The sequence below is a fragment of the Mustela nigripes genome, chromosome 3 (assembly GCF_022355385.1).
Source record: "Mustela nigripes isolate SB6536 chromosome 3, MUSNIG.SB6536, whole genome shotgun sequence".
NCBI lineage: Eukaryota > Metazoa > Chordata > Mammalia > Carnivora > Mustelidae > Mustela > Mustela nigripes.
Window position 1 is genome coordinate 127292723 of NC_081559.1, and position 25684 is coordinate 127318406.

General features: G+C 43.0%; 1 protein-coding gene across 9 annotated transcripts in view; it reads left to right on the top strand.

Annotated features, from left to right (window-relative positions):
- The window catches only part of CHD7 (chromodomain helicase DNA binding protein 7), a 186685-nt gene that overhangs the window by 86246 nt on the left and 74755 nt on the right, over nucleotides 1-25684 (top strand). For 8 of the 9 annotated variants that reach the window (XM_059394627.1, XM_059394625.1, XM_059394626.1 and 5 more), the window contains one exon: nucleotides 15925-16355. In XM_059394627.1, the coding sequence (XP_059250610.1) occupies nucleotides 15925-16355 (431 nt within the window). Of the gene's footprint in view, nucleotides 1-2132; nucleotides 2356-15924; nucleotides 16356-25684 lie in introns of those variants that run through there. The other variant, XM_059394631.1, reaches the window with a different exon arrangement.

The following is a 25684-nucleotide window of genomic DNA, read 5'->3' on the forward strand; positions in this document are numbered from 1 at the left end:
TATTCTTCCTTTTAAAAAGCCCCAGTTACACAGGAATGTAACTGCAATGAAGAGAGAGAAATGCAGACTTGTATGGGATTAGGTACTTAATTATTTCAGGGCCAAGAAGAAAAGGGATGGTTGAATCAGGGAAAAAGAGTGCTGGAGAAGTTTGTGCAGACAGAACCCAGGCCTTGCTGAAGGACCACAGACGTTTCAGCCTTGCCTTGGACCAATCAGTCCAGTGTGCATTATGTGTGCCCGCACTCTTTAGGTCCACAGTGGCCAAAGGCATTCTTCTGGGTACCATGGAGGTGCAGCAGCTCTGAGGTGTGATGGTGGAGGGCAGGGGATGGCTTTGTAACATCCAAGTGAGGCTTGGGGAGACTCTGACATTCACTCCGTGGTTGCTCAGCCTGCGGTATCAGTCTCCGCTTTAGGTGTTAGGGACATGTACACGCGTACGCGCACACATGCACACACTGTGTATACATAGAAACAGGAGCATAACGTGCTTTCCTTCGGGGCTGTAGTGCAGAGGGCTAGAAGGATCTCAAGTAGTCAAGCAACGTGGTAAGTGGTAAGTAGTGGTAGTAGTGGTAGTAGTGGTAAGTAGTCCTTGGCCTCGGAAGAGTGTTTGATCAGGCCTCAGGAGGAGATTATGTTTAGTTATATTTTGAAGATTGAGTAGGAACGGGCATTCCAGGCAAGGGGGTGACACATGTGCAGGCACTAAGTTGGGAGAGAGCAAAGTGTGTTCTGTGACTGTATTTGTTAGCCTGCGCCGGCGCATGTGTTAGGTGCAGAGAGCAGAGGTGATGGGAAAGATGGAGCCGGCAAGGACCCTGGCCAGCCACACTGGGAGTCTCTGTTTTAAATGCCGTTGGTGGGGATCGTTGACAAATTGTATGAGCAAAGCAGCACAGGTAGTTTGTGTTTTCGAATGACCTCTTTATTCCCATACAGAGAGCACACGGAACAAGGTGAACCCAGCGGCAGGAGGACTGGGAAGGAGAAGTGTGGGTAGGGTCCAGTGAGGGAGAGGGACAGACAAGGTTGGGTGAGTGGGAGTCATAGTGACAGTAACCAAGATAGGAAAGCAAGCTGGTGGAATAAAGTGTGTTGGATTTTTGGGCTGCTGATTTTAAGGTGCTGAAAGAAAATCGAGTCCCAGGTAGAATCAAGTATGTGGATTTGCTGCAAATGAGTGAGGAATGGTCAATGACGAGGTGTAAGGTGAATACTGGTGTGGTAGCACAGAGGTTTCCCTTCTCCAACTTTGATTTTTTGAAAAATTTTAAAGCTCTAGAAAAGTTGAAGGAATAATGCAGTGAGCTCCTGTTTGTCCTTTCCCTAAAATTGCCAAGTATTATCACTGTGTTACATTTGTGTTTGTCTGTTACTGCCTAAACCATCCTGAAGGAAGCCAAGGGAGATAGCCATGGAGGTTTTGGGTAAAGAGCTCCGAGGGCAGAGGCAGCTCATGCAAAGGGCCTTGCCTTTGTCCTTTGTTGTTTGTCTGTAAATAAGGAATCTATGCAGTTGGGAGTGGAAGAGCACAAAGGAGGATTATAGGAGATGAGATCAGGGAAGCGTCAGGAGTCCATATCATTCACATCGTTTAAGGTCTTGTAGGCCATGGCAAGGACTCTAGATTTTACTGTGAATGAAATGAGCAAATTTTGGAGGTTTTGAAGAGAGCTGTGACATAGTCTGATTTACATTTCTAAAGGATCCCTCAGACTGTGCAGCAAATAGACTGGGGTGGAGGACAAAGTTAGAAACCAGGGGTTAGTTATAGAGGATGAGGATATAGAGGATGATGTATACAGACAAGGTCTTGCAGTGCCTGGACCAGGAGATTATTGGGAGAGTGGAAGGGGCAGCCAACGGGACTTAACAGATTGGATCGAAGGAGACCTAAGTGAAGAGTCAGGGATGACTTCATGTTTTTGGCTTCTTCTGCTGGTAGAGTAATAATGTATGGCATTGGAGTTTGGTGGACAGAATTAAGGATTTGTTTCAGAATGCATTAAGTTTGAGATGCTTGTTAGGACATCGAAGTGAATATATCAAGTAGACAGTTGGATAGAGAGGTGTCGAGTTCAAGAGCATGGTCTGGGCTCAGAAAGAACTATGGGTTTCATCAGTCTGTAGGTGCTCTGTAAAGCAGTGGAACCTGAAGAAAGGAGGAAGCCTGCATGGAGCGGAGATCCAAACATGGAAGCTTGGAGCATCTCAGAAGTCTCTTGTGGAGAAGTTGACGAGAAACTGGCCAAGAAAGAGCCTGCAAGGCAGGAGGGAGAGGACTGTCCTGGAGGTGGAGATCGCGTGAAGAAGCTCGGAGTGGGAAGTTGTGTCAGGTCCTGCTGTGAGGTGAGGAGCACTGAGAGGGAGAGGAGGCATTGGAGATCACCCTGATGAGAATATTAGAGTGGCTACATAGAGCAAAGATGGCAGTGAACGCAAGGAGGAGGAAGACAACAAATATGGTCACTGTCCTGAGGATTCTGCCCAAAGGGGAGCAGAAAAGATGGCAAGAGCCGGAGGAAGATGTGGGGTCAAGTAAGGGTCGATAAATATTTGAAAAACTGAATGGGCCATGGAAGGATGCCGTAGGTGGAGAGAAGAGTGTAAAGGTGACAGGCAGATCCGGAAGTGGGTTGGTAGACAAATTTGGAGGCTAGAGCTACTTGGTTCTTTGTGGCAGACTTCTGGAAGGGGCCAGGTAGACTTCTCTGAATTACTGAAGAGTGTTCCCTGTCCGGGAGTGGCCGGAAGCCAGCCTGGAGTTTGGCTTGAACTGGTGTCTCCTGGCTCGCGAGGCTCCCAGGGCTCTGGTAGTGCCCATCAGTGCTGCTGCAGCCTGCGTCCTCACCTGGGCTGTGGGGGGTTCGGGTCCCCGGAAGTTCCTTCCTTCCTTCCCTCAGTTCAACTCTGCCCCCCTGCCTAGAAGTGTCAGCACACTGTTTCCGGATGAGACAGCGTCAATTTCTTGGGGCTCATGCTGAATGACTTGGGGTTTTTGTTCTTTCTGCCTTACCCGTGCTTCCCCTTCCCTGTCACCTTTCCGTGGTTTATTTGGTGTGGATCTTCAGCTTCAGAGGTGTGCAGACATGAATGCATTTTGTATTCCAAACATTATTATTCTGTGCAGACGGAGATGTTTAAGACACATTACTTTAGGGCCGTTAGATTGAGCAGAAGCTAAGCTTACTGCGGGAAAACCTAGCAGATGTTACATGTCTGTGAAATGAGATTCTCTAGTATTGGAATACTGTTCTGAGAGTTTCCCTTTTTTTTACAGGAACGGAAATTGTACACTTCAACATTTTGTTACAGTAATTTGGGTCTATCTTATTTAATTTTGTGCTGGCTAATGCAGGTTTTCACATCGGTTTTACTCATTTTTTTGTATTTATCTGAGAAACTCTCTTAATATTTCCTTCTGAAACCATCTTCGTTTTCTAGCTCCATCTTTACAAACACTCATTTCTTTTTAAAAGACAAGTTGCAGTAGCTGTGGTTTGAGCAGGACTGAAGTCAGGCTGTAATAGCAGACCCGAGCTGCGGAGTTAGGTGGGATTTTATAGATCAGTGCGTCTGGCTTGTCCGTCTCACGGATCTTGAGATGATTGTTTTCCCACTTGATTGTTAAAGCCCCACAGAGTAAATGGTCAAACACCAACCCTAATACTGAATCCTTGGGTCCATCCTGCTGTTCTTCCTTCTGACAACCTGTCTAAAAAGAGCTGCTAGCACAGAAAGGAATCTGCCCAAGTACGCGTCTGGCGCTCTCTGTCTAATGCTGGCGTACTCAGTGGGGGCTGCGGACCCGCATAACCCTGAGGACCTTGGCCATCTGGGCCGCGACCACTCCGGCTGCCCCGCCATCCCTCTTAGTTTGGTCTTTCCTGGTTGGAGGTAAATCCGTTCTGCATGTTGTTTCCTGTTTGCCAGCTGTCCCTGGAGATGATGGTGGTAACGGATACAAAAACTTGAGAGGCTGTTCCTAAGATCATTTCTATTTACATTTCTGAGTTTGCTATAAGAGAAGCTTAAAGAGAACATCTTTAGGTTCTTGAATTAGAGAAGTGTTAGCAGACATATGATTATTATGTTTTGTAACCACAGATCTTATTATCCTAATACTTTGAAATAGTAATGTTATAAAATATCATGAAAAATCTCCACTCCTTTGTTGGTGGATGTTCTGTATTGCTGAAATGCACCATCTTATTGTGAATAGTTAATTATTTGTTCCCTCTGAATTGTACTTTGAAAGTGCAATTTATATTTATATTAAAATATAAATACTGACATTTTAGGTACAAATGAGGATTTTGTCAAAAGTCATCTCAAGTTACACATTTTCAAAACATGGATTTTTTAAATATAAAAAGTTAAAGTAGAAACAAGTTGCCTAAATATAAATTGTTACATAGTAGCCTCATTGAAGCATTTTCAAATTGTTCAAATATTTTCAAATAGACACAAGTATCTAAGAACTATAAAGAAGGCTGCTGAGTGGATGTTGACAGTAAGACACAGGGTAAATCAAACGGCAGTTTAAACTAAAACAGCTTAGTTCAGAGGGTACTGCTGTTTTATAACCATATTTAAAAATTTGTTCCTCTTTTACTCCCTCAAACGGAGTTCAGGGATATAATGGATCCCATTATAGGTAAAAGGTCTGTGACTCAGCCATCGAGCTACTCAAACTCTTGGCTGTTTTAATTGCCACCATTAAAGCTTTAGTACTTTTATCTCATAAAAATAGATATCATTGATGTAAAATGTGTGCCTGTTGAAGATACATTTGTACCTCTGCCCTGATGGTTAGCTAATCATCCATTTGTGTTTGAAGTTAGTTAGATTTTTATGCAGATGGGAACTTGACATAGATCAGTGATTTGTTCAGATTTAGTCACTTAATTAAGGAAAAAAATGCCATGTAGTAATAAGGATAATGCCTAGCTAGAATATTTTCCCAAAAGAAACTTGCTTTGTTTTGGCTTGCATTTTAACTACATTTAATTGATGGAAGGATGGTGGACTTTTCCCAAGCTTTGTCTTGAACCCAAGAGAGTAATAATGTTTCTCTAATCTAAATGCTGTGACTTTAACAATTCAAGGGAAATATAGAAGTCACTCTCTTGTGACACATCTGTGTAAACTTAACTATGGTAATTGGCAGTATTTCTCTGCCCATCTTCTGCAAAGGGGAAGATATCAAGGTGTGAAGGAAACTCCAAGAACACAGCAGGAACTAAATGTTAAAATGGGAAAAGCTACTTTGTTCTGGGCTTTTCCCTCCAGTATGCTAGGGAGTCATAGTCATTCATTATTCATATTGCTTTGCACAAACAAGGTACAATGTATTCATCTAAAATGAGTACATCTCAAGAAAGTTTAAGTTCCCAATTACTATGTACACACGTATTTCTCTGTAGTATAAACAGAAGAGCAAAAATTGGTGGGGCAGTTCATTAAGTTCTTTTCTGTTCTACAGCCGTAATTACGGAATTGTATTCAGATAAGAAAAAAAAAATCTGACTTTATAAAAGGGACTCAAATCTGAAACAGTTCTGAAACTAAAACCTACCCACACAAAGCATTTGTGAGCTTAATATACATAACCAGGCTTCTGTTCTTGCCCAGCTGTGTAGATTCAATTATAATAATTTTCTCAGTTGCATAACATTGCTGTTTGTTTATTACTGCGTTATTAGTCAGTGAATGAACCTCCCTCTTTTTGACCCCTCAGCAGTGTTTATAAAATACTTAATTGCCTTGGTATCTTCTGTTTCATGTGTAATTCCAGCTGGAAGGAGTCATCGGGACACCATCCCCTTTAAGTGTTAAACAGACTGTTTCTAAAATGCAATAAAATTTCTTTTAAAATATCTGGAACCTTTAATATTGTTTGTAGTGCAGTTTCTTACATTTTTTACTTGAAATGGAGTGGTTTTCTTAGAAAAATCCTTGTGATGATCTCTATGGCAGTTAACTGTGAAACAGTGTTGGGCTCCAGCTTTCCTGAAAAAGCCACCTTCTCTGAGTCGTCTGAGCAGGTCCCAGTGCCCCCAACACTCCTTCCCTTCTCTGCACCCCACCCCACCCCACCCCACCCCATCGTTACCTTACCCCCAGCTCTCCTGCCATCTCATCCTCCTGCGTCCTGGAGTGTGGGAGCGTCAGGGGTTAGGCAGCTGGTATGATGGCTGAGATGCAGGCTCTGCAGAGAGGTTGCCTGGGTTTAACCCTGACTCCTCTTCTAACCAGCTTTTTGTGAACTTTGGCAAATGTTTTGATCTCTTTGTGTGCCTTAGTTTTCCTGTGCAATTGGATGGGGTAGTTTCCCAAGGTGCTTGTGAGCCCAGAACAGTGCTTGGCACCGAAGTTCTCAGCCTTAGCTGCAGTGGCAGCTTCACAAAGGTACACACAAAGGGTGCTGTCTGTTGTTATGTGGAAGGATCAATGTCTAGCTTGAGAAGAGGGGTCATTTGTTGTTTATTGCTGTGTAACAAATTACTGCAAATTTCATGGATAAGACAACACCCCTTTCTTATCTCCTAGTTTCTGTGAGTCAGGGTCTGAGCACAGCTTCACTGGTCCTCTGCTCGGGGTTGCAGCAAGGCTACAGTCAGGTGCAAGGACTGTGTTCTCATCTGGAGACTCGACGGGGGAAGAATCCATCTCCCAGACCATTCTGGCTGCTGGCAGAATTTGTTTGCCGTGACTGTACGTTGAGGGGCTTCAGTTCTTGCTGCCTGTCACTTGGGACTGCGCTCCCCTCCTAGAGGCTGCCTGCTGTTTCTTAGCATGCTGGGTTCCCCCACTGTGGCCCCCTCACTCTGGTCACTTGCTCCCTGGGTGCCAGCAACAGAGAGTCTCTGACCTTCATAGAGAGCCCACATCCTCTTTACAAACCTTCCCTAGTTAAGCAAGGCTTATCCAGGAAAAATCTACCCTTTGAGTAACTTCAAACCAACTGATTTGGGACCTTAATCACAACTACAAAGTTCCATGACTTTTGCTGTATTCTGTTGCCTGGAAGACACAGATCCCCTCTCCAGCCGGAAGGTGGAAATCCTTCAGCCATTTTAGGATTCTGTCTCCTATAAAAAGTGAAGAAATTTTTATAGGACCAAAGTAGTTTATCATTAAGCCATTTATAGCCAACTGAATTTGCTAGACTCAGTCTCTGGGTTCTGGAGAACTTGCCTGCCTGGAGTGTATAAATTAGCTTTATCACTGACCTCCTTATAAATTGATTTTTTCCCCTCAAAGATTGTTCTATTTCCATTTCTACATGAACCCTTGGGACTGGCCAGTGCTAGAGACACACCTTCCTTTCAGTCTACTGAGTTTGACTTTTTAAATTCATAGGAATAGCATAATAAGTTACATGTAATACTGACATTTATAGAGTGGTGGAAACTTAAATGCAAACTTGGTATCAGTTGCTTTTCCAGAGCCAAACTGCATACGTTTCACCTTTCCAGTTCAAGAATCAAATTTGTTGTTGGGTATACCAGTGACAGCAAAGTGCACTGTTCGTGTACAGTAAAAAGTTACTGAAGTGAACTTAACTATTTTAGTATGCAAGTTTGGTCTTCATCCTTAAGTGTCTTTGAATAGGATTTATTTCTGCAGAACAGTTGCCCACTCTAGAAGCACTGTTTTGTGTTTTGCTAAGTTTGATCCCAGGTAAGCTGGGTTGCTTTGGGTCTGGAGGTCTGCTGCCAAATTCCAGCCCCCAGACACCTCTTTGAGAACTGCAGGCACCTGAGAGCTAACTTGAAATAAGGAAGACAAACGCCTGTGAACTGGGGATTTGTTCTGTAGCTTCTCATTCACTGAGACTTACTGAGTTGAGCCTGCTAAGGAAAACACTGTGCAAAGAGGTGAAGAAAAGAAAGAAAAAAGAAGGAAGGGAGACGCAATAAAATGAACTCATTAAGGCCCCTGAGCAAATTCGTTATCTTTCCTACTTTTACTTCTAGAGAGTAATGTCTGGTAAAAGATAATACTTGATGTTTTACTTGATGATATTTGATGTTTTACACAGTGAGGAACTGTGAGCAATTCAGAACAGGAGGCTGAGGGTATGACTGTGTCAGACTCTTTGAACGGGTGTATATTTTAGTTTGCTTGTTGTAAGTCAGCTGCACCATGATACCCTGCCTTTTTTGGGCATTTCTGCTGTGGGAATTGGGTGTAGTTTTTTTGGGGAGGCAGGCCTGCTTTCCCGGGGGGTGGGGGCACCCTCGTGCTTGTGGCCCCGGAGACCTGGGAAGCGCTTCACCATTTATTGTGTTAGGCTTTGGAGTGTGTTAAATTTGAGGTGGTTTCTGTTTTTCCCCTGGCCAGAGTAGCAGTAGGTTCTGTTGGCTCCCTCTCCATTTCCTTTTATCAGAAGAACTTCAGGGATAGGAGAGTCTTCTGACCAGGAATGCAGTCTGATTACCTCTATATACTTTTTGGAAAGCTAACACATGTAAAAACATAATTCAAGTCTTGTATAAACAATTAGGCTAATTTTTCCAAGCATTTATGAAGCAGTGAAGGTACATCAAAAGTATGTTCAGTTTACATCAGTTCAACTCTATGCCCTAGGGTGTGTGTGTCGGGGGGGGGGGGCATGCACGCATTTGTATAAACACATTATTTCAAGTACGTGGTCCTTAGATACAAACCTATTACTTCACCTGGTGCTTTTCCTAAGAAGTAGAGTGATGTGTTACCAAACTGGGGAAATGAACTGTGTTAGATTCCTTGAAATATAGTAGATTGAATTTTTTTTAAATCATATAAGCTATTCTTTTTAAGTGGCTTTGGGAAAATTTTCAGAGCAGGGCAGAAAGTGGGCTAATTTTCTTCCTGTTCCTCGAAAACCCCATTCATTCCCGGTGACAAAAAAGCAGATTGATTGACTTGAATTCAGCTTCTGTCCGAGAGTGATTTTGATGCTCAAACGGGATAATGTTTGTGAGCAGCAACCTGAATGCCAGTTCCTAGCCACACTTTTATCTTTGGGCAGAAAAGTTAGTGATTTTCCAGAGCTTTAGTTCAGAGTTAAACTAGAGCTCTCTTCTAATCCTTTGAAGGCAGAAGTCCCAAATTTTATAGTAAATTAAAAGCCATTTTAACCTGTAGATTAGTGTTAGGCTCTTAAAAGTAAGGCCTTTTATGGTTTTGGAAGAAGACAACAAGTAGCTTCCTGGGCTTGGAGAAGCCCTCCTCATCCTCTGGGCGAGTCTGAGCACGTCCCACTGGCTGGTAGCCACCACATCGGGATTACCATCCAGGGTTGGCCCCTTTCTAGCTGTGTCACTGAAGCCGCAGTTTCCTCATTTATAAAAAAGCAAGAATGTCACCCACCTCGGCAAACTCATGTGGTTATTACAGGCACTGAAGGAGAAGAAGGTTGTGAATTGAAATGCACATGTAACTGTATAGTACATGGTTGAAAAACCTCATTTGGTATCGTGTCTAGGGCTGGCTTCAGGACTTCCTGTCAGTCATGCTGTTGTCTCTCCCCTAACTCCAGGGCTATTCCTTGATGCTCTTCCCTGTCACCCTGAGTGGGGCCAGCTGGAGGCAGCATTGCAGGTACCCAGCAGGGTTCCAGCCTGCACTAGAACCCGTGTCTCCCTGAGGCCACCTCCCGCCTCTGCGGGTCATTCCCAGCAGAGTGTGACCGCCTGCACAGAACAGAGACAGGGAAAGGGAGATGGCCAGAAGGGCAACGATGGGGTGGCCCGGAGGGAGGTATGGTGCACAGATGCCCCTTTGTCCAATGGGAGGGAGTCTGCTGTGCTCAGGGTCTCACAGACACTTGGAAAGGATTTAGCATTGGTGGAATTTCACTGCTCTGTTACTCTAGGTAAAGTGACTGTAGAAACACTACAGGAGAGCCTTACAAATGAGAGATGTAGTCTGACTGTTCCTGTGGTATAGTTTTACTCCTACATAGAGGATGGGCAGTATTCAGTATCCAGTGTGAACTATTTAATATTAAATGTAACATGATTGCTTGGCTCTTTATTTTCATTATTTTGGACTCCACTTATATTCAAAATGTGTTTATAATTTAGATGCCATTAAAGTGGTTCATGTTAATTTGCAGCTATTTAAGATTTTGTTTGTATGACACGTCTATTCTAAGGGTGGATTAAAAACACAAGCAGAAAACTGAAGTTTTGGAAATGCCTTCAGATGATTTTTAAATGAGATATTTCAGCAGTAATTAAAATTTTCAGTTCTAAAATTTAATGGTTCTGAAGCACTCATAAAGATGACTCAACATTCATTATATTTAACTCGGTAATTATTTTGACTCTATCCAACAAAAATTATACAAGTCGTCTTTATATGATTATACCAATATTCCTATTTTATTCCTACCCGTGACTTAAATTGAGCATAAAAGAAACTGCCAATTCAGTGCAGCGTTTGAGCACATTTTATATAAAATTAGCTTTGTTTATAGAGTTACACGCTATATTGTAAAATATTTGATAACCACTCTTTGAGATACATAGACACATGCGCACACATACTCTCCCCACCCCAGAGAAGCAGATGAATTTTCCCCACTTTAGCTGTATTGGTATAATCCGAAGTGTATCTTGAAGAACATTTTTATTCAAGGTATAGTTAGAAAAAAAGGATGGAGTGGTTAAGTACCTTTAGGAGCACCCTGCACATTAATCCGCCACTCAAGGTAGTAAGGGCTGGAACTTTTGCAGTAAAGAAAACTACTTATTTGGTTAGCCCAGGATTCTCTAAACTTATGTGACCTGAGTCATCTTTTCATGTACAACTTTTTAATATCCAAAACTTTAAAAATGTTGTTTTACACATCTTGCCTTTCCAGTTCATATGACTCACAAACTTGATAATTATGCATTTGGGTGTTTTTGTTCATAAAGGTACTCATTCAATAAATCATTATTCCTGGAAATTAAGAATGAGCTGAATAAAACTAACTGACATTTAAAGGCTTGACCTCAAGGCCCTGACTCTAATACCAAATTTAGCCAAGCAGAAAATAGTCCAACCTTTAATTGTCATCTGAAGAATATTTTTATACTTATTTTTAATTTTAATTTTTTTAAAAAGATTTTACTGATTTACTTGGGAGAGACTGAGAGCGGGAGAGCGAGCGAGCGCAGCAGAGAGAGAGGGAGAAGCAGGCTCCCCACGGAGCAGGGAGCCTGATGTGGGGCTGGATCCCAGGACCTGGGATCCTGACCTGAGCGAAAGGCAGTCACTTAACTGATGAACCACCCAGGGGCCTCATACTTGTTTTATATCAAATAGTCATAGTTGAGAAGTGTATCACTTGACTCTTGAAACTCTTGTCTGCTCCTCCATAAACAGGGCTTCACAAGCTTGCTTGTCATACATTATATATGCTTTCAGTCACCTGATCTCAGGCATGAGTTGTCGTTCAGGCCCATGGAAGAAGTGACCTTTGGCCAGCACCAGGCTGACCACTTTCAGGAAGCCCCCTTAGTGTCAGCCCAGGTCAGGTGCCCTGCTTCCCCCCGCTGGTACCGTGGCTGGCTTGTTTACTGTTGTATCCCTAAATATTTGTTGAATGAACAAATGAATTGGACACCAGATACTGAGTGCATCTTCTTTTTCTCAGTGTCACTGACAAGAAAAGGGTGGTTCAACAGGACTCACGGAGCCTTTGCTAAGTGCACCCTGTGTGCTCTTTTGGCTGAAGATTGAGCTTCAGTTTTCATACTGGGATTCCTTTTTAAAAGAGTTGTCAAGGGACCAAGAACCTGGGGAGTGATACTGGAAAAATAAAAGTGAAGCGCGTCAATAAAAGAGGTGTTTCCAAAGCCACCAAAAACCAAAACCAAAATCTAAAAAGGAAGCAAATAGTACTTTGCAATCTTAAGTGAACACTTTGTATTTTTACAAATCATTGAAATCATAGTTTAGCATGTTTTAAGTTTGTATCTGTCGTTCCTTTAGCCTTGGGTGGCCTGCGGCTTCTCCCCCAGAACCTCAGGTTCTCTGAGAGCACAGATACCTCCCTTTGGCTCAATGTGCAGGGAAGGGACATGCTCCCAGAAGTGCGATGTCGTTACTACAAAGTAGCATTTCGATTTTAGATTTGTTTGTATCACTCAGTAAGTACAATGTTTTGCCCTCGCTGTCCCGCATTACTGAACATTGTTAGTTTGCAGAGCTTATACCTGTTGGGAAACACTGCAGTGTTACTCTCACGTGGCTCGTGCCTGTTACTTGACATTGCTACCATTTTGAGGCTTTACGGATGTAATTAAGGCAAAACATGAGTAAACTAGCTTTTAAGCCAGGCCAAGCTGATGAATGTTGGGTGGAAAGCATCCCTGAGGTAAATGAAAAGTTTCCTTTTAGGTACTTTCTCCTTTTCTTGCGAATGCTCCTGAATACTTTGGGTCTCGTTTGATTGAAGGTGAGAGAAGGGTTGCCTTCACTTCTTCATCTCTGCCCTCCTTTGGTTAACTTTGCATCTTGTCTATTCTGCGGTTTTACATAAGGTGACTTGCTTCTGTGTTTGCCTGGTGTGTACATTTTGAACAGTGGAGTTAAGGATAAAAGTGATTATCTTTAGGTTCTGGTAATTTTTTTGACAAGATACACGTATACACACCTTGAATCATTTTTGTTTACTGTTTAAATATTAGTCATGCTGTTTTCGTTCTGGAAGTCCATGGCACCATCCTTACAAATCCCATAATATTCCAACAGGCACATGGAATTGCGGTAGAAAATGTGTCAACTGCAAAGTCCTATGGTGTGTATTTAAAAATACCTTTGGTATCTAACATTCTCCACGTTGCTCTAATAAATGAGGGGTTTTGGCAGTGCCCTATATGGTAATATCAGATGTTAATGGCATTGATTACCTGTCAGGCAGTGGGAATTGATGGGAAAATGTCCGCTGTAAAATTAAATAGCATTAGAGAAGACTGTACCATGCGTGGGGAGGGGGGGCACGGCTGGGCCTGGGAGACTTTGTCAGGGTATTACTGTGAGCTCCAGGTTTTTTCCCCCACATGATTAAGGCAGGCCATCTGTTCTTTGTTAAATGTTTACAAAAACAGCTTTTCTCTAAAAGATTTAAGGAGATGTGGGTCTGGTAAACACTATAATATTTCTGAGCACCTTTTTCACCCTATTTCATATAGTACCAAAACATAATTCTGCTGCATATCAAACAGGATTAATACTTTTTTGTATTTACTCTTTATGTTTTTTCCTTCTTATGGAAGATTAAAAATTTTAAGGGATACTAATTTATGGCTTCATTTATTACCGGAAGGAGCATCTAAAATCATTTGTATGCTAAAATGTGTAGATAAATTTTCAGTCTTTTTGTATTAGATGCTCTGTGCTTTTTCGAGTTCATGAATGTGTACCAGGTATTTCTCATTAGAAGCTGGCACTTTGTTGCTGGGGTTAATGCCATGCAGATTAAAGCAAGGTATGCATACGTGGGATTAATTCACCGTTCTATGCTTGAAGCTTTGTTTACTGGTGGACTTTTCTCTTTCCATCCCTTTCCAGGAAGTACTTTTTCTTCCATTTCCTGAAAAATAGTTTGTCCCAAATAAGTTTGACCTCTAAGTCTCTTAGAAAAAAAAAAAAGGCTTTTTCCTTTTTCCTTACCTTGGAAATAATAGGTAACAATTAACTAGACTTCAGCTGAATTTGAATCACACAGTTAAATCAGATGCTGTGAATTCTCAGGTAATGGGAACATGGGCGGCACCTTGGTTGATGTGTGTTGAGTGTGTGTGTGAGGGGGAAAGGCAGGACAGAGGGTGACTTCTCTGAGTGTTTGGCTTGCTGTGCTGTTCCTGTGTGGGAACCTGCTCGCGGGGACTCCCTCCCAACGTGTGCTTTTCCTCAGACTTCTGCTCTTGCTTCTTTCTCTTTCTGTATAGCTTTAATCTTCTGCAGGTTCATCCTCTTTTAGCTGTGACTAGGAAAAGGCCATATGCATTTTAAGATTTTCTAATACCATTGAATTTTAAAAGAGACTTTGGAAATCATCTGACCGAACCCCTTCATTGTGCAGATGAAGAAAATGAACCGTGGATGAATGAAATGATTTTTCATTGATAGTAGAGTTAACGGCAGGACTCAGACTAGAGTTTGTGTTTCTTACCTTGTAATTCTGGGCTCAGTCTCTTGCACCAGTGCAGATGGGAGAATTGAATGTGGGTTTCTTAAGTTACCACGGTAAGGGGTAGTGGGGATAGTATGCCCACTTTCTTTTCAGACAGTAATGTCTTAAAATTTTGGGATGGGGGTCACTGGATACTTGGGAAATCAAATGAAACCCATGGAGTATTTCCTAGAAGGATGCCCATATGTAAGATTTCAGAAGAGGGGGGAAAAAAAGATTTCATAAGCACAGAGCCCGAATACTGGTTTACTGGTTTAGAAAACCTAGATTCAGATCACAGCTCTGTCTCATGCTGTGTGACCTTGGGTGATCACATAACCTCTTCAGACTTCCCTTCCTTTCCGAAAGATGAGGGCAGATCACCACATTTTTGTTGGTGAGATTCAGGTGAACTAATTCTTGAAAGTGCCCAGTTCAGTGCATGGCCTGGAACAGATGCTCAGTTATTCGGACTGGAATTTGATTTATAGTACCTTGCTGATGGGGAGTGCAGCTTTTGGGTTACTCATGAGTCCTCTGCAGACGTGGGTCTGGGCTCTTCTACCCCCTCTCCTCCCACCTTTTGGAAGTGGTATGGTCAGGAGGCATGTAACTTCTTGGGAATAGGACTGCATCCTTGAATGTCAGAACCCATATCCAGCTCCTGATTGGGGCTGGTGTGGGGGTTGAACGGTGTCAGGGGTATCAGGTGCTTAGCATGTGCGTGGCCCATAGTAAGACTGTTCAGTAACCACTAGCAGCCATTATTTTTACTGTTTCTGTTATACTTACTATTCAGTGTCTGGAGAAGCAGATGAAGAAGTCAAAAACAAACCCAACCCCGAGTGACATTTGAAGATATGACATTTTAAAGTATTTCGCTGAACTACAAAGGTTCACTCGATGTCGTAATTTGCAGTGCAGATGATACTCTACCCCTGTCCTGGTTTGGAGTGGACTCTGCTCTTGGCTGACCAGTTAACATCTCATCCTAACTGTTAATGGTCTCTACTGTGTTAAGCCCATCTCTAGATGCACTCCTTGTGAATGTCAGAAATCTGCAAGACTTACCAGCTTGACTGTTTGGATTTTCTGTTCCTCAGGAAAATGTGAAAACGTGAAGCTTCAGTAACTTAAGATAAACACTCTCTGCATTTCATGTTAGTACAAGAAATTTAACGAATCGCGAGTCATGAAGTTTGGCTATGTGCTTTTAATGTGTCATTTTCATGTCATTTAAATCAGAAATGGCCTGTACCATATAAGATTTGTGTGTGATATTTGGATTTCAAACTTTTACAGTACCTGAATCATGCGGTGCTCAGTATACTTGTTCTTGTTAAAAGCGGCTTAATTATGTATCTTTAATTTGAGTTCTCATTCCCACAAGAGGAAAAGAACTCCATTTAAATTCATTCTTTGGGTTAGCTTCTGCCGCTGTTCTGTCATTCGCCAAGTCCCACACACGTAGGGGCTGCTAAGAAAATGGACAGTGTCTTCAGGTGAATGAGAGTTATTTTTCTTCCTGAACCAGAATTTTTACTGTATTGCTTGGTTGCCCTTTTTCTTTTTTAACCATTTATGTAAGTGCTTTCTTGTTTTTTGGGTGAGAGAAAAGGATAGATTTTACAACTGTATAGTTGGTAAAATATTTGCTACTTTGAGTGTAAAGTTTCAGAAGCATCAGCTACTAACTTTCAGTTCCTTTCTTAAGTATGAAGAATGATAAACTAATTTCAATTCCCATTTGTGTCTCTTAGCATTCTCCGTCGGAGCCCTTTCTGGAGAAACCAGTGCCGGATATGACTCAGGTTAGTGGACCGAACGCTCAGCTAGTGAAGAGTGATGATTACCTGCCGTCCGTAGAGCAGCAGCCACAGCAGAAGAAGAAGAAGAAGAAAAACAACCACATTGTTGCCGAGGAGCCCAGTAAAAGTTTTGGTAAAGATGACTTCCCTGGTGGGGTTGATAGCCAAGAACTAAATAGGAACTCACTAGATGGGTCCCAAGAAGAGAAAAAGAAAAAGAAAAGGCCGAAGGTAAAAAAAGATCCGAAGGAACCGAAAGAACCCAAGGAGAAAAAAGAGCCCAAGGAACCCAAGACCCCGAAAGCCCCTAAGATTCCCAAAGAGCCAAAGGAAAAGAAAGCAAAAACTGCCACGCCAAAACCCAAATCCAGCAAAAAGTCAAGGTAGGCTGTGGGCAGAAATAACCACCCTCAAACGCAGTGTAGAAATGAGCGGGGGCAGCGACAGCCCTTGAAAGGGGGCGGGGTCTGGGGATGGGGTAGGGGCAGCACTTTGCTTTTTGCTACCGGGTTCCTTTCTCTGATAACCCAACCTGAAAAGTGAAAGAGTTTTATACATTCTGGGATTTAGGACTCAATTACCACAAGCTGTTTATTTGGATGGTACATTGTAGACTTCACTGGGTAAAAATTCTTTGTAATTTTAAAATCATTTGCTGCCTGTATTTTTGTGAAAGTTTGCCATTGACCAAATAGAACCAGATTACCAGCTTACTTATTTATAAGCCTAGACCAGCAACCTCATTTTCAAGGACAATGCAAAACAGGGAAAGAAGGATTACAGGAGCAAGATAGGTCACTGTATTTCACTCAGCATTTCAGCCCTGTTTCCCAGAAGTTGAAACAGGAGAATTAATTCTCTCCACTCGGCGGAGTAAGCCTTCCAGGGGCAGGGTTGAAATGCTAGTGGGCAACGTGGGAGAAATCAAATAGCAGTTATCCATTAGATATGCATGCAAGAATAGCGCACTCTTTAGCTTCTAGGAAATACCCTCCTCCACTCCATACTTCCCTCTGTACTTCCCCTACCGACTCTGACCCCCCAGAAGGCATATTTACTCAGTAAGAAAAGCTGAGAGGAGAAGACATTGAAGACTAATTTTTTTCATTTGTACTGAACATTTCTTACAACCGTTCTGAACCAATTCCAAACATCTGAATCTATTTTTCGGAATATGGCTCATGTTAGAAAATATAGTTTCCAGATGGAAGTATGGTCAGACTTGGTTAATCTGAACCTGTTTGCAAACTTCATTAGAAAACACACTCCCCCTCTGACCCCCATGCACATGTGTACACACACACCCGCACTCGTGTGTGTACACACGCACGCTCAGGTCTGCGACAGACGTGCTTGATGAGAACTTTTTGAGCTCGCTGACTTGTAGGCTTTCCTGTGGGTGCATATGCAAATACAGAGCGGAGATGATTTCTGTGACTATGGAGATGTCCCTGCAAAGGGAAAGAGCAAAGTTGGATTTTCAAACTTCTGCTCAGAATATCTATACAACCCCCAAATAAGTTACTCTGTAGTGTTTTGAAAGTCTGTGTCACAGTCATTTAAAAATTTTTGTCATCAGTACTTTTTATGGTGCCAAAATAACAGAATTCTATTCAGTAACTCAGTCTTACAGGTAACTTAACTTAGGAACCTTCTTTGATGCCTCAGTAAGCGGTTTCTTAATTAAAAACCATTTTTCTCCCATGTGAACACTCTTCTAAACTTACAACCCATTATAAATTTTGCTTTCATTTATTGAAATATTTCATTTATTTAAATGCTTCATTAAGTACTTATTCTTTGTAGGTGCTCTGTTAAGTGTTAGGATGTGAGCAGGGAGGGTATGGGTAGACTTTCAGTCTGATTTATCAAGGGTTTTTTAGAAATATAATTGCCTAAAAGCTAAGTATTGTGCTTTTGGTAGGAGGAACCATATGGTTATTTTTCCCAAGGAGAAATTGTAGCAAAATTTTAAAAGAATGTATTATTATCACTTTAAAACTTGAAACGTAAGAGCCTGTGTTCTAAAGAAGCTTCCTAGAACTCGGAAAATATGTCACCAAGACTAGCTTTAGCCTCAAGATCTATCTGTCTTTTTAGTTTGTATCCTTAATTTTTTGAATCTAGCACCTAATGATAAACGTCGATTAAAAAAAGAAAAAAAAAAAAGAAACCCACTGTGTCTTGGATCTTGTCATAAATTTCCAAGTATGTTACCTTCAGGTTCTGAGTCTACCTTGACCTAGTCCTGTCTTTAAAAACATACTTTTAGCTTACCCTTGCCTCTTTTGGGATATATTAGGGCAGATATCAAAATGCTGTATTGAACAGTGAAACTTACTGAAAATTTCCCAACAGCTGTAAACAAGTGTTAGGAACTTGGGGCATCAGATCCAGTCAGCTCTGATCACCTGGGCTGCCTCGGTGCGGAGAGAGGCCCTGTGTTTACCCACGAGAGAAAATTCCAGTGTGTGCTCTCAGCTGCTCATCCTTAAGTTTGAATTGTCTGTGCAGAGTAAATTTTTGGCATTGCTGAATCCAAGTAATGGCTTTGCATTAGAGTCACATGTTTTTGATAGGAGAGAGGGCATGTGATTATTTTCTCCCAGGAAGAGTGTTGGGCACCCCCCCCCCCCCATTGCCTTAGGGTCATAGTTCAGTGGATGCCTCCTAGAGGTGACAGTTGTTAATCCCCAAGTGGTGTGCAGATAATCAAATGAAACATTTCCACTGAGCGTTGGGAAGTTCATGCAGAATGGGGGCTGTTGTAACGGGGCCCAGAGACATGGGCCCTGTTGAGGGGTGCCAGGAGTGTTTGGAGGACCTCTGTTGGCCTTGGTGACTTGGCCAGTTACTTGTTGGGCCACCTGCTGAGTCATGACAGAGTGTGATGAGGACATCCCGGGAGGCTTTCCTGTCATTGATGGTCAGATGGAGGTGGCTGTCCAAGAAGATGGTAATCGAATAGAGATTTTCAGTAAATTAACAAACCAACCCATTATTTTGTTGAGCCACAGTTTCTACTGGCCAGATGAATTGAGTATGTCAAGTTGTGGTCTTGCGTTCTGCTGAATCTAGGAAGGAAATCATGTCCCTGAAGTGCAGATAAGTAGAATGCTATACAACTACATGTAAATTCTGAATAGCATAGCAGAATAATTATGTAAATTGAATATGCAGTGATGAAGGTAATAGGGGGTTTGGGTTATGTTAGCACTGGGGTTGAATTGCCATAGCAGTTTGCTTTTAAGCACTGGAATACAGCAGTGGCAATTTTGTTTTGCAAAATGTTATGTGATACCAGTTATTTCCATCCTTGAATAAGTTAACTTGATGAATTTGTTTATACAGAAAATAATTTTCCTACAGAGGGCTGAAATAGAAGGGAATAAACAGAAGTGAAATGAAAAATTTAGTGTAGAACTGCTCGCATCTTTCCCACTCGGCCCTGGATGCCGGATCATTGGTGACGTTCCGCAAACAAATAACGCTCTCTGAGCGGGCGGTGACAGAAGTAACCACTGCTGGTCTGCCTGGCTCTGTGTTATGTCTGTGGCAGGGAGAGAGCTTGTTCTGCCTCAGTCACACACTCTCGATGCTAGAGCACATTTAGAAAGGGTGGCTGTCCTCAGGGGTCTGACTCTGTATGCCTTTGGGATGTCTGTCTCACCACTTGCCATTCTCCTGCATTCCGGAAGGCAGCTGGGGCTTGCATTTGTGGCCATTCCCAGCAAACTGGCCCTTTTGGCAACCCACATACAATGATATTGCCTTGCCTGTGCAGAAAAACTCACAGAATCCACCTAGAAGCTGGGACATAGAACGATAGAGAAACAGAAAAAGGTATTCAGCACTTCAGGAAAAGGCATTTAAAATCTTAATAATGAGAAAAATGGGCCACATTCCACTTTCCTATTAGAAATGTATCTTTCTTTCCTCTTTCCCTTTTATGTTAAATATATATTTTTCTACCCATTTTTTTTCCTGGTGCTCTCCCCAGGTGTCCTTATAGCCTTCAAATATTGGCAGTAAATATTGAAAATAAGAGCTAAGACATTTGTGGGCTGGAGGGGATGCCATTTTGCATATTGGAAGAATTCAAGGAGCTGACACAGGAGAATTTTGCATTCTTCTCTTCAGTGTGTTTTCTGTTGTGTAAGCATGGGCCTTGTGCAGTGAGAGAGAATTTGGAGGAAGCGCTTCCTTTGAATGACTCTTGAAGGATTTAGTGGTCCATTTAGCTCTATAAAGACTCTTTGAATGGACATAAAGAAGGGAACTTGGCCCGAGGTTGTGACTTGACTGGTGAAGCCCTGGTTCAAGGGAGCCGCGGAGACTCGCTTCTGGTGCAGCCTCCCTGCCGTTTCCCAGCCTCGGCATCCGAGTTAGCAGGAAACTAAAATGCCGTTTCTCAAGGAGGATGGACGCAATATTTTAAGTGGACGGCAGATGTACCACTCTTATTTTTCAAAAACACAAAGTGCTAAAAACATGTAGAGTATATTTTTGGCAAACCACACTGTCATTATCATTATTAATGTGGCAACTTTCCTCTGAGGATCTAAGAAAGTAGCAGCGTTTTACCTGAGGAATACTTTTATTCAGCCAACAAGCCCCGTGGTGGTTTATGTTTGGTAACCTAGTACATAGTTTATATAGTGTGCTCTTATACACATAAAATTTCTCAGCAGAGATTAGACACAAAAGCAAACCATTAAACTAGTTTTGCTTAATCAGTACAGAAAGCCTGGAGAGTCAGATACCTCTCCCTCAGGTACGTAGTTAATAAAGTAAATTAAACCTGCAGATTTTCTTCTGTTTCTTTGTTCTTTCTTTTATATCCTATGATTTAGTTTTGATTTGTGGCATTGGATAATTGGAAATACTGAATTGGGTATTTTGGACCGTGTGCCTGCAGAAGAGGGTACAGATTTTTTAACGTGTGGTCACAAAATGGACTTTCGAGCCCTTTCAGCATTGGAGAGGAACAAGGGGGAAAATGTGCCTGTGGGCGTTGTGCTTCTCTGCCCCTGGTCTGCCCTACCAGTCTCTGGTTCATTAAATCCAAGCTCCAGGTCAGGGATACCTGGAGGTGGCTGCCTTCCCTGGTGGTCTCAGAAGTTCTCTTCTCTTTGAAGGGGGGCTATTGAGAGTCTTTCTCTCTCTCTCTCTTTTTTTTTTTCTTAAGGATTGATTTATTTGAGAGAGAGCATGTGAGCAGGGGGAGGGGTTGAGAGAGAGGATCTCAAGCAGATCCCCACTGAGGGTGGGGATGAGATTGAGTCTCAGGACTCAATCCCACAACCGTGAGATCATGACCTGAGCCAAGATCAAGAGTCAGATGCCTAACTGACTGAGCCACCCAGGCGCCCCACCATTGGCTCTTAATCCCAAATCCTTCTTTTGCTTCAGGATGACCATCTCAAAGTCTTTCTCTTCTCAGTGACAGGCCACCTTATCACCCTTCCTCCGTCCGATTTGTCCTCAGTTGGCTGAGTGAGCAGAGAGGGAGTAGTCATCAGGCACTTTTTAGTACAGACTGTGCTAGATTTAGCAACACGTGGTTTGTTTGCTAGTCCTCGGGGCAAGAGAATGCCCAGCACCACTGACCCTTACAAAGCAGGTTCTGCTGACTCCTTCCCTGTGCTAGATGCAGGGAGGGACCGCACTGGGCCTGGCTGACCTTTGTTTCTGCCTGTCCAGGGAGCTGGGGTGGGCTTGAGAGTGGTGGCCTGCTGCCTCTGTGGTTGATGTGGGAGAGTGTGGCTTCGACCTTGCTTCCAACTCTCATTGTGCCCATGTGATGGAAGTTGAATTGGGGAGGAGGCTGGTGGTGGCAGTGGAATGCTAAAGGGGGTTATTTTTAGAGATGTGTTCCTTCAAAGACTTTCTTAAGTGGCATTTTAGGGTGGGGCACATGTTGCCATTCTACATTGTGGTGGTGACCTTAGAATCGTAGGATAAAGAGCAGGAGGAGTCCTAGGCTGATTGTTTTTTTTTTTTAAATGATTATTAAAAATGTCCATATAAGGGACGCCTGGGAGGCTCAGTGGGTTGGGCCTCTGCTTTCCACTCAGGTCATGATCTCAGGGTCCTGGGGTCAAGCCCAGCATTGGACTCTCAGCTCAGCGGGGAGCCTATTTCCCTCTCTTTCTTTAAAAAAAAAAAAAAAGTCTATATATGAAAATGCTTTTGAAAGGTATGAAAATCTGTACAAATGCAAAATTTGTCACATGATATAGAAAGATCTTTCTGGGGGCGCCTGGGTGGCTCAGTGGGTTAAAGCCTCTGCCTTCGGCTCAGGTCATGATCTCAGGGTCCTGGGATCGAGCCCCGCATTGGGCTCTCTGCTCAGCAGGGAGCCTGCTTCCTTCTCTTTCTCTGCCTGCCTCTCTGCCTACTTGTGATCTCTGTCTGTCAAATAAATAAATAAAATCTTTAAAAAAAAAAAAAAAAGATCTTTCTGCTAGTTGTCTTCTGCCCACCCAGGTAAGGGCCCCTTCAAGTCTAGATGCTGTGCAAATCCACCCTGAGCATGTCATCAGCCATCTGAAGCACCAGCCCTCCCTCCAGCTTCTCATACAAGTCTGTGTGGCCTAGCATTAAAATGTTAACTGGGAGACAGGTGGCAGGGGTGCCGGTCCTGGGGGGCTCAGTTGGTTAAGCATTTGCCTTTTGCTCAGGTCATGGTCTTGGAGTCCTGGGATGGAGCCCTTTGCTGGATTCAGTCTCCCTGCTCAACGGGGAGTCTGCTCCACCCTCTTCCTCTGCCCACCCCCAACTCTCGTTCAAATAAATTAAAAAAAAAAAAAAAAGAATCTTAACTGGGGAAATAGTATGAATTAAAAAAGACACCATTCTTCTTAATTTTGATGTTGGAGAGAGAACTTGAACTTCCATTAGAATGCTAATTGTGTATGTAGCCCCGAAGCCTATATGAACAGTATAACGTCATGGTCCTTCAGCTTCTCCTGTTAGGATGGGTAAGAGTATTTTCTCCTTGTGGGTTTTACTGTTTGCTCTGCCTAGTTCTCTACCTACCTGTGGCACCTGTTTAAAATGTGGACAAGCTGCCCATCTCACTTGTTGTGTTGGCCATGCTGGCCGATCTGAGAAGATCCTTATGAATCCAGGGGATGGGGTTCTAACTGCCACAGTTAGCCCAGCATCAGCCCTCTGGGGTCATGGGAGCACAGTGCCTAAAAATAAGAGTGGCATCTGAGAATTGGACACTGACAGTTGGCACTTGGGGGATATGCTCTAGGATAAGGGTGTACTATTTGCATCCATTTTGTAATGTCTGATTTACGCAATTCTTTATGTTCCATCACAGTGCCAGGCGGTGCCATGTAGCCAGAGCGGCTGGTGTTCATGTTGGCTTCTGGGATGTGATAACGTGTTAGCTAACTAGAGTTCTTTTCCTTGTCACTGGCAGACCTTAATTCAGTCCATAAAACTCAGTGACCCTGAGGTTTTCAATGACAATTCTTGACTACATGAGGAGTTTCCCCCCAATATATTTAATATATTAAAAATGAATTTGGCTGTTTAGAAGGCTTTCTAGCTTTTTATTATACTTTCTTTCCCTCCCTTCTGTCCTCCTCCTTTAAGTAAGGGGCAGCAACCCTGTAGCTGTCCTCGGGACTGGGTTCTGATGAACCAGGGGCCCCAGAGATGGTCCCAGGTAACAGAAGACATTCACCAGGACAGGTCGAGGTCTGAAGTGTACCCCCAAAAGGCCAGGCATGCACTGGACTCTTAGAGAGAGTGTGTGAGGAGGTTGGATGCCTTAGGCCAGGTCTCGGACTCAGACCTGGGCCCAGGAACAAGACAGGTATGGCTCCCGTCTTAGCAATGCCACTTCTCTGGCTGAACATGTTGCCTGTCTGGCCCTCAGCTTCTTCATGCTTGGAAGGTTTGATTGTAAAATGTAAAAGCGAGGCACGTTGAGTTGAAATATACTTTTATTTTAAATGAAAGCAAATTAGGTTTTTGTATCTTTTCTAACTTTCTTTGTTCTTTCCTAAAAATTCAGCATGGTTAATATACTTAAGGAGTACTTGATGCTAGAAGAGCTATTTAAGGTAACAATTTAGATTAAATTCAATGTCTTAGAGGTGTTTTCATCTAGTGACTTTCAAGGAACTTAAAAAAAAAAACCCTATTAATTTGTCACTGAAGTCCTATGTTTGTTGTTCAGAAATAAGATAGAATCCCCTCCCCTTCTCTCTCTTTTTCTTAACTCTTCTTTCTCTTTCTCAACCAGAAGAGCTGGGTGAAGAATTTCTAGGTGGAATTTAGGAGCTGGCGGGGGTGGGGGGGGGGCTGGGCACCCCCTTGGAGTGACACATGTGACCCCCAGCAGGCAGCTCAGCATCCATAGGCGGCCCTGAGGGCGCAGAGCGCAGGTCAAGGCTGGTGCTCCATCCCCCCATCCCCCCATCCCGCCCAGATGCTCCCAGATGCTGTCTGCCCAAGATCGCCCTGTGGAGCATCTCCCGAGTGCTCCCAGGCCTTCCCCTTCACCTCGGCGGCTCTGATCACCTTTGTGGGAAGGAGCTGGCTTTTGTGTCCACTGTCTGCTGCGCAGTTTATCTCTTCGTCCTTAGTTTATTCTGTCACCGGCATTTCATTACGTTCTAGTTCAGCCACTGCATAAATCTTGGCCCAAGGACTTTCTCTAAAATTTTTATTTTGTTTTGTGGCTTTAATTTTACTTGATGTATCCTATTTTATGTTGCCTTAATTGACACTTTTGAGCTCTTAGTGCTTTATCTTGTCTCTTTTTTCCTTCACTTCTTCCTCTTTTAAATTTCTTTCTCGTGGTTCAGAAACTTAGAGGAGAATCCTACACTCAAGTTGAGAGGCTCGATGCTTTTCTCTCCACCATGACTGGGCCCTTGACCCTCACAGCTTTACTGAAGTTTTTCTTACGGCGCCTGGATCTTTTAGAGCTGGAGCACACTGCAAACGCCCTATGCCAGGAACGTCTCTCTCGCCTCTGGCTTCTCATCCATTAGTTTTGAGTCTTTATTAATAAAGCCTTTTGAGCATATAAAATATAAGGATATTTTTCAATAGATTTTACTCTTCTTTTAAAAGATTATAATATGACATTTTGGCTTGAGTCCCTGCAAACAGATCTGATTAATCCTCACGACCTAAGCCTCAAGGTTGATTTTCCCCAGGGTGAGGCGACTCTTCACGGACTTCTTCCATCTGAAGTGTCTGACTGATGGAGGATTCCCGCCCGTTGTCCAGACCTTCACGAACCATATGCTCATCACCTGTGGTTCCTCTTCAAACTGCCTTTTTGTGGAGGACTTAGGTCCCTCGGCCAATGCTGTCAGTGTTTAACTGCATTCTGTTTTGCAAGACACCAGGGCAGCTAGTGGGATTTCTTGTAAGTTCTGGCCCTTGGCTTGTTTGAAAAGCGTATACTTGTTCTCACCAAAAAGAATTCGTTATCCCTGTGCTGTGTCTTAGGTGGAATGAGGTCTTGCCACCCCGTTTTAGGTCCCGCCACGTAGCCCTTCAGTGTAGACCCTTACAGTTGGAAGCTGACTACAAACTCTTCCGTAAAGGGCATGAAGTGTCCTTAGTTCATCCCTCCGTATAACATGTGTTCTCTGAAGATAAAGTTTGGGTTCTCAGAGTTCTCATCAAGGCGGCTTGTGTTTTGACCATACTGGGGGCCATTATAGCACTTTTT